General features: G+C 51.5%; 1 protein-coding gene across 1 annotated transcript; it reads right to left on the minus strand.

Annotated features, from left to right (window-relative positions):
* Positions 1-6,978: 6,978 nt before the first annotated feature.
* ACTL9 (actin like 9) lies at positions 6,979-8,214 on the minus strand. The gene has a single exon (XM_037824302.1). It carries the CDS (start codon positions 8,212-8,214, stop codon positions 6,979-6,981), a length of 1,236 nt encoding a protein of 411 aa, XP_037680230.1.
* Between the last annotated feature and the right edge of the window lie 720 nt (positions 8,215-8,934).

Raw genomic sequence — 8,934 nt, forward strand, 5'->3', positions numbered from 1 at the left:
CCTTCCAAGCGAACAGATGTTTACCACACACCAATGGCCATCCTTCAGTGAAGGTACCCGATTGTTGATGCATTACCTCATTCACTTTATGGCCTTGAGACTGTAACTTTGTAACCAAATAAACCCCCTTTATAAAAGCCAATCCATTTCTGGTATTAGCAAATGGGAACAAAGGTCCTGATAAATGTTAGGTTGCACATAGCTTTACTGGGACGAGAACGGAAGTGGGAATTGGAATTAATGAGGGAAAGATGGGGAGGAAAGACAGTGTCCCAGGTGGAGGGGATGGTGTGTGCAAAGGCCCTGAGGCAAGTGCAGGGGGTGGGGAGGTGCTGAATTTGAGGGATTGTAAAGGAGACCTGGACAGTTGGAGCTCAGAGCTCAATGGGATGTGAGGGGAGCAGGGACAGTCCATGCAGGTGGGCTAGCAGGACTCTGGGGTCACAGAGAGACATGAGTCCCAAGGGCCATCAGGCGCTATCAAAGAGTATTGAGCAGGAGAGGAGTGTGGTCAGATTTGGTTCTTGCAGAAGAGATTCAGGGGGTTCTGAGTGGTGGGCCAACTGGAGGGAGTAGGAGGGGCCAATGTGGGTGCTGTATGGGGACAGGGATGGCATTCTGCATCACGGGGAGGTGTGGGGCTGGAGGGAAGGGGATGGAAGGAGGATGCAGGTGGTAAACCTACCCCTCTGAGGGTGGCTGCCAACCTCTTGGGCTGGGCCCAGCATCCACTTGCTGCCCACCTGGTCAGACCTCCCCAGTGGCTTGGTCAGCCATCAGTGGGGATCTGGGGAAATCTATTAGCCCCAAACCTTGAATGCTGTTGCCCAGCCCAGCCTTCCTTCCCACATCTGTCCCTGCAAAATTCCTGGAGTCCCCAGGGGCACAGTTGGTGAGGGTATAAGTATGTGTGTGTATGTGTGTGTGTGAGAGAGAGCGAGAGAAAGAGAGAGAGGGAGAGAGATCCTGCTTAAATCAGAATTATTAAAATTAGAATTGCTTAATTGGCTCAGAATTTGTTTGGGGTGATGGAAAACGTTTTGGTAATGGATAGTGGTGGTGTTAACACAACGTTGTGGCTGTAATTAACACCACTGAATTGTATACTAGAAAGTGGTTCAAAAGAAAAATTTTAGGTTTTATGTATGTTACTACAATACAATAAAAGTAAAAATAAAACATGGAAGGTGCTGGGAGACGGTGTAAGGGAACTCTGTACTTTCTGCAGGAATTCTGAACTATAACTGCTCTAATTGAAAAAAAAAAAGTTGAATTCCCTATCTGTTAGTGATTAAACTTTCCCTCTCCCTGCTGGGTTTAATTCCTCCGTGCTGAGGCGAGGTGTCGACCCTTCCGCCCTTCTTTTTCTTGGGGTAATGGCCTGGTGGGGGATGGTGATGGTGGGTCCGGGAGCTGCAGGTGCCCCAGCCTGCGGGTGGGGGTGGGGCTGGTGATTTCCTGGTTTCCGTGGGAAGCAGGCCCTGTGGCTTTGCCTGTTCACAAGCCCCTTGGCCAGAGCCGTGGAGAAATCTGCCCTCCCAGCCTCTCCCTCCCGGCCTGGCCTCAAGCAAACTCGTTGATGCCTCCTGGGGCTGGGATTAGGGCGAGTCCAGAGAAGCATCCGCCCCCCCCCCCACCCCCTGGTGCAAAATTTAGGAAGTGCCAAAGAGCTCAGTAATCAAGGTTAATAACATTTCAATGCAGTGTTTTTAATTGGGATATAATTCACATGCCATAAAATTCACCCTTTTACAGTGTGCAATTCAGTGGATTTTAATATATTCACAAGGTTGTGCAACCAGTGCTATTATTAATTCCAAAACAGTTTCATCACCCCCAAAAGAAGCCCTGTACCTGTTAACCATCACTACCCATTGCCCCTTCCCCAACCACTGGTATCAGTGCAATTAAAAAAAAAAATCAAAATTAATGCAAAATAATCCAAGATGAACAAAATATCAAAGTTTAACATAAAAAACAACATCTGACATTGCACTTGGTGATCCTGCCTTTCTCACTTCAGCCTGTTCTCTGCCCTGGTCTGTGATTTGCCTGGTGGGACAACCCGCCTCCTCCAAACCTTTCCTCTCTCTGCTCACAGCTCTTGGGGGAGGGTCTTGGGTCTGAGGAGGGCCATCCATGCTGGACTTGGGGTCCCTCTTTGGCACACTCCACTGCAGCACCAACCAACCTTGCCAACCTTCATTGAGTACTAAGTGTGGTACATTGCATGTGTTATTCAAAACTGTTTTTAAAAATCACTTCTATGGAAACCTTTTCATTGTAAAACATTCAAACAATCCATTAATATGTACAGAGTACCAGTGAAAATCCCGTCCCCCATCCCCTCGTGGTTTGAAGGGAGTCCCTCTGTACAATATACATATACATGGCGATCTCCTTTGTGTCTGTCTGTCTGTGTCAAATTTCCTCTCCTTATAAGGATGCCAGTCATATAGGATTAGGGCTACCCTCATCCATTTGGCCTCATCTTAACTGATCACGTCTTCCAAGATCTATTTTCGAATAGGGTCACAGTCAAAGGACTGGGATTAGGACTTGAACCCATCTTTTTGGGGAGCATAAAGTTCAACCATAACAGACCCACATGAGAATTCTTAGCTCAGCAGGAGTCATGGCTCTTTCATTCAGTCATTCAGCAAATGTTTATTGGGTGCCCACAGTATTGCAGCCCTGTGCTGGAAACTGGGGACACAGGGGTGAGTGACATAGACGGGCTCCTGCCATCCCAGAAACTCAAGGCTGTGGTGGTAGATTGACAAGGACATACAGAGAAATCTGGCCCCTGTTTCCTTCCAAGGAGCAAGAAACCTCAAAGAAGGCTTTATCACCCACAAAGGGGTAAAAACTGGTTTGGGTGGGGAAGGTGGCAAAAAATGTTTTTATGTTTAAAGCAGATATAGATCTAGCAAATAAACAGGTATACAGTGTATCTGTGGTATTAAAATTTCATGGGGGTGCAATTAGGGGAAGATGTCTGACAAATCTTATTTGGGGAGCAATAATGAAATAAAGGTTGAGAAGCAACCTCTGTTCAGGTTCTTTGTGTGACGTAAAGATATTCTGGCATTTTCAAGCGAATAAACACATATTCATTTATTCCCTCCTTTTACGTAAATGGTAACATCCTGTTTAAGGCCTTTTTTTTTTTTTTAACTTAAAATAGATCTTGGAGATTGTTCCATGTTTGTGAACAAAGTTTGCACATGCCTTTTTTTTTTTCACAGCTGCATAGTAAATTGTGTGACCATCATTGATTTAACTGGCTCTACCGACAGTCACTTAGCTTGTTTCCAACCTTTTGCCAGCATAAAGCGCTGCAGCATATAATGAATATAATCAATGTATTTATGTCATTTTACACATGAGTGATCATATCTGAAGGATAAATTCCTGGAAGTGTGATTGCTGAACCAGAAGGTGTGTGTGTTTGTCACTGAAATAGATATTGCAACTTGTCCTCCATAGGGCAACTGACCATCGAGGTAAGACTGCCTGTTTCCCCACAGCCTCACCAACATGGGCAGGTATCAAGCACTTTGATCTTTGCCTGACTGATGGGTTAAAAATGGTATCACAGTTTAGTTTTAATTTTCATTTCTCTTATGAGTTGAGCATCTTCTCCTGTGTCTAAGAGCCAATTGTATTTCTTTCTCTCTGAGCCGAATGTTCATATCCTTTGCTAACTTTTCTATGGATTGTAGTAATTTTTTATTTCCAAGAGCTATTTATAGATTACAGAAATTATATCTTTGTGTTATGATTAATGGATAGTTTTCTCTGTCCTTTGTCTTTTGACATTGTTTCAGGTGGTTTTTGTCTTGCAGATTATTATTTTTTGAGTTTCCATGAAGTCGATACTTTTAATCATTCCTTTAATGGCAGCTGGGCTTTGTGTCATTCTTAGAAGACAGGAAGGAGCATTCAGAGTAGAAGGGACACCAGGTGCAAAGGACCTGTGATAGGAAGGGCTGGGCGTGTTTGAGGAAGAGAGAGGCGGCCAGTGTGGCTGCCGTGAAAGAAGTAGGAGGCAAAGTTCAGGTGAGGCTTGTCGAGGTCAGCAAAGAATTCAGGGCTCTTGTAAGAACTGGGGTTTTGTTTTACATGTGATGGAAAGCCATTAGAGTTTTCTGAGTAGAGAGTAACATCTTCGGAGTTATATTTTGCAAAAGATTCATGGAGGAGGTGAGATTTCTAACAGCCTGAGGTAGTGAGCTCCCTGTCGCTGGGGGTGTGTAAATGGGAGGGACACACATCCTATGGGTTGTAGAGGGGATTTCTGCCCCAGGGAAGGTTTGGAGTCAGGGGAAACTTAGTCTGGTTTAATTGAGGGTCCTTTGGGTTTCTCAGAAGTCCAGGAGTGGCGAGGGTTTCTGTATCCCCTTACTTCCCATGGCATCTGAGACAATCCCTTCCGTGTGTGTGGCTGGTGGTGCCTGGCCACTCCCGGGAGTGGAATGGGGTCTCCCCCTGAGGTCTGGCCATCCAGGCTTGCTGCAACCATCGAGGTGTGCTGCCCTCTGATGGGAAGGAGGAGAAGTGCTCTCTCCCTCACAGCACTGTAACCTCTTAGGGGTTACATTCCACCCACTGAGGCTGCTCCATCCACTGTAGGGGCAGGTGTGGGGGATGTGGGGATGGAAGGGGGCTCCATCCTGCAGGCTTGTTGTCTGGGGGCCTTGGCCTGTCTGTAAAGCTGCCCTCCAGCCGAGCTTTGCTCACTGACCTGGGGTGGGGCTGGAACCATGACTCTGTCCCCAGGATGCAGTGGGATAAGGTGGGTGGGGACAGTTAGGGACCTTGCCTGCTTCCATTGCCTGATGGTAGTCGCGGGGAGGGGGCTTTCACTGCTCCACAGATAAGTGAGTATCCACTCTGGAAAATTCCTGCATAATCATGATGCTGGTGGGTGAGTCAGAGAGACAGAGAGAGAAAGAAAACTGCAAGAAAGGTTCTGCAAGAACTGCAAGAATCTCACACAGTGAGATTCAGAGAGACAGAGAAACACAGCAAGTGAGCTGTCTCACTTGGTCTGAGACACACCAAAGACAGGGATGGATAGAGAGATGCTCAGTAAATATTGTCTAGCTGAAGGAAGGAGGAATGAGAAGGAAGGAATGAATGATTCTCTGGGTTGAGGAAGAAAAAGACCTGGAGTGGACACAGATAAACTCTGGAAGCTCTTTTTATTGTGCTGGTAAACTGGAAGACACGACTGGACTGCTGGGGATCTGTGTGTCTTGATGTTCCTCAGGCTGGGCTGAGGGTCAGAAGGTCCTGGCTTCAGCAGGGTAGGTGGGGGCAGCTGAGGACAACGGTAGAGGAAGGAGAAGGGGGCCCAGGATGCTCTGTGGGGAGAATGCCCAGCCTCCCTTCCTGCAAGGCTAGACTTCCACTCCAGGCCCTGCCAGGGATAGGATGGGGTAGGGGAGGCCTCTTAGGGCATGAGAGGTGTCTGGGGAGATAGTTGTGGAATGCACAGCCAATGGGGTGGAGGCAGATGGGGATGGACAGACCAGGACTGTCAGCCCCTGGGGACCTTTTGGGTAGGCTGGGAGCCAGTATCAAAGTGGTAGCCATTCTGTGGTCACATCTGCCTTGGGAACTTAGCCCTCTGGTTTCTGAGTCTCAAATCATGAAATGGGACCCAGGGGCTGGTTGTGGGGGAAGGTTCTTGGGAGTCTGTTAAAGCATGAGGGTGAAGGTGTCCTGGGGGTTCATCTTGGGGTGACCCTGGGAGAGTATGTTTGGGGTGTCTGCTAGGAGAAAGAATTGGGAGAGCAGAACCCAGGAGAGGGCATTCATGGTGTCATCATGTGGGGATAGTCCTGGGAGCCATAGCATAGTCTGATTTGGGGAGGCTGGAGCCATCCTAGGAGGATTTGAGGAGCTGAGCAATGGGGGAGGGAAGTGCCCTGTAAGACAGACCATGTAGGAATATTTCTGGAAGCGGGGAGATGCAGAACAAGGGGGTTGGCTTAGAGTAATGGGGACCATACTGGGGGAAAGTTTGGGGGCTTGGAATATGGTGATCTTTAGGAGTCTGGATAGGGGATGCATTATGGGAGGGTCAGGGCACTTGAATAAGAGTCCTAGGGGATTAAATCTTGCCAGAAGTGGAGGGTTTTTGGGGAGGGCAAAACCTAGGGTTGGCCTCTGGACACCAGGGGATCCTTTAGCAGGCTACTGTAGTGGAGACCCTCGAGGGGACTGAATAGGGGTGTCTGTGGTGGATGCTGGGGTTCAGCACTGGTGGGGGAATTCTGGGGGTGCCCAATGAACCAGGTGTAGAAAACTTTTGGAGGACTAGACAGGGGGAAGCCAATGGAAGGGTGGAATGGGGGTCCTCAGAACCAGAGGGGACATGGCAAGTGGATCCTGTTTGGGGGGACGGATTAGAAATGGGACTCAGATTACAAGGGTATACCTAGGGGTTGGGGCACTTGTGGAAAGATTCCAGGAGGGGTGGGTGGAGCACCATGGTGCTTTGGGAGGAACAAAACATGAGTGGGCCAAACCATAGGGGTGAATAGGGGTGGACTGGGGGATGAAGCCCAGGGGTATCTTGGTGGGGGGTGAGGAAGAGGGGGTGTTGGGGAGTGCGGGGCTGGGGTGGGTGGTGGTGGTCTATGTCACAAGCAGTTCATGGGAGTGAGTAGAGGAACATAATCTGGGTGTGTCTTGGGGTTCCAGCCTTGGAGTCCCTTGGGGAGCACAGATCATGAGAAGGGCAGGTTTGGCAGGATTAGAGCTGGTGTCTTGAGGGCTGATTATGGGGGAGGAGGTGTCCCAGAACCCAGGGATGTCTCCAGGTGCAATCCTGGGTCGGGGGTGTGCGTCTTGAGAGTCAGAACCCAAGGCAGTCTGGATGGATCCAGGTCTGGGCTCTGGAGGGACAGCAGGACAGAGCAGAGTGGGTGGCAGAAGTTTTACTGCCCCCTCCCCGCCCCTGCCCCATCAGTAGCACTTGCGATACACGATGTGGGGACCCTGCTCCTCGTACTGCTCCCGACGGACCCAGCAGGACTGGAAGGCGCGCAGCGAGGCCAGGATGGAGCCTCCGATCCACACCGAGAAGTTCCTGGTGGGCTGGGCCGTTACCACCACGTGCTCCTCGGGGGGCAGGGAGCGCAGCAGCTCCGCTCGGAAGCGGCCCTCGAAGCCCTCGAAGAGCGAGGAGCCGCCGCAGAGCAGCACGTTCTGGGCGACCTCCGCCCGCACCTCCCGGGGCACCTTGTGGAGACTCTGTTTGCTCATGGTGGGGACGCCCACGGGCGTCAGTCCTGGGATCTCCGGGGGACTGAACAGCAGCTCCGGGCACCGGAACAGCTCCTTGCCCAGAGTAATCGTCCGCCCGTCGGGCAGCTTCAGATTCTGCCGGCATTCGTCTTCTGGCCGGGACTGCGCCTTCAGGAAGTCAGAGGCCACGTAGCAGTAGCGGTGCTTGACGCTTTCCACGGCGTCCAGGTCCTGCTGCCCCAGCTGCAGGCCGGAGCCGCGCATCATCTCTGCCAGGAAGGCCGTCAGGTGCGTGCCGGCCAGGTCCAGGCGCTCGGTGGCGTGGGGCAGGTTGTAGCCCTGCAAGACGGGCACTGTGTAGGTGACCCCGTGTCCCGTGTCCACCACCAGCCCGCTGACACGCCCGTGGGCGTAGACGGACAGCACCGACTGGGAGGCCACGTACATGGCAGGCGAGCCCAGTGACTCGAAGGCCATTTCCACCAGCTTCTCGCGGTTGGTGCTGGGGCTGAAGGGTGGGTCGGAGAACAGCAGCGGGTGGTCCTGGGTGGCCACGCAGAGGTCGTGCTCCAGCATGTGGCACCAGATGAGCTCGGCCGCATCCCAGTCCACGATGATGCCGTTTCGCACCGGCCTCACCAGTGTCAGCTCCGGGCGGGAACGGGCGGCTTCGCCAATGAACGTCTCCAGTCTAGCCTGCTTCTTGGGCTGGTAGCCCACGATGGTCGCCACGGTGTAGGTGGGCTGGGCCTGCCCTGCAAAGCCCATCTTACAGGTTCCCGTGCCCATGTCAATGACCACCGTGCCTGTCTTTGGGGGCAGCCTGTCGCCCACCATGCTGGGGGGGTCCTGTGGCAGCGTCTTGTTGACCAGGATGGAGTTGGGGTTCAGGTCAGGCCTGGGGTTCTCTGGGGAGCTCTGGGACTCCTGGGGCTTTGAATGATTTGCATCCATGTCTGCCAGTGGACGCCTGGACTGGGCTGGATGTGGGGTTTGGTGAAGCTTCCCACTTTCCTCTGGGAGCCGGGTCGTGGGGAGAAGAGGTTGACGCAGGGGCAGGGCAAGCCCCAGCAGAGAGAGAGAGAGGTGGCCCCCAGGGATCTATGACATCACCCTGCCCCTTCCTCCACCTTCTGAAGACTTCACAATACTGGGACTGAGTGGGGCCCCTCCCAACCCCTCTCCACTCCTCTCTGCCCCAGAGAACTCCCAGAGTATTTGTTTATTCTGGATTTCCCTCAGAGTGCCAAGGCTGAGACAGCAGAGGGCAGAGCATTCCCAATGAGGGGACTCTGACTCTGATTACAGAGTGTAGTGAGACCCCGGAATCCTTCTCTTGGTATCTGGTAATGAAGATATTTACAGTGTCCTCGCAAAGAGCTGCTGGCAGATCTCCTTAGAAAAATCTGTCCAATGGCAAATATGAATCAGAAGGTGGTCAGCTAGGGTGGATTTCTGGTTTCCAAAAGAAACAGAAGCCATCCTGGAGGGGGTGGCTGGGGGCGAGAAGAGACAGCAACACCCTTGTACTGTATTTTTGGACATCTCTATTCCCCTGCTGCCTGGAACATTGTCCCTGCCCCATCTTGCCATGCAGGAATTTGCTCATCTCCAAATTTCCCCTTCAAATCTCAGCCCAAAGGCAGACAGGTAGATAATGGATAGATAGATAGA

The sequence above is a fragment of the Choloepus didactylus genome, assembly GCF_015220235.1.
Source record: "Choloepus didactylus isolate mChoDid1 chromosome 25 unlocalized genomic scaffold, mChoDid1.pri SUPER_25_unloc2, whole genome shotgun sequence".
In the NCBI taxonomy this organism is placed as follows: domain Eukaryota; kingdom Metazoa; phylum Chordata; class Mammalia; order Pilosa; family Megalonychidae; genus Choloepus; species Choloepus didactylus.

What these genes read in the sequence shown, in the direction of transcription:
- ACTL9 (XM_037824302.1), bottom strand. Translation starts at nt 8,214, where the DNA reads ATGGATGCAAATCATTCAAAGCCCCAGGAGTCCCAGAGCTCCCCAGAG.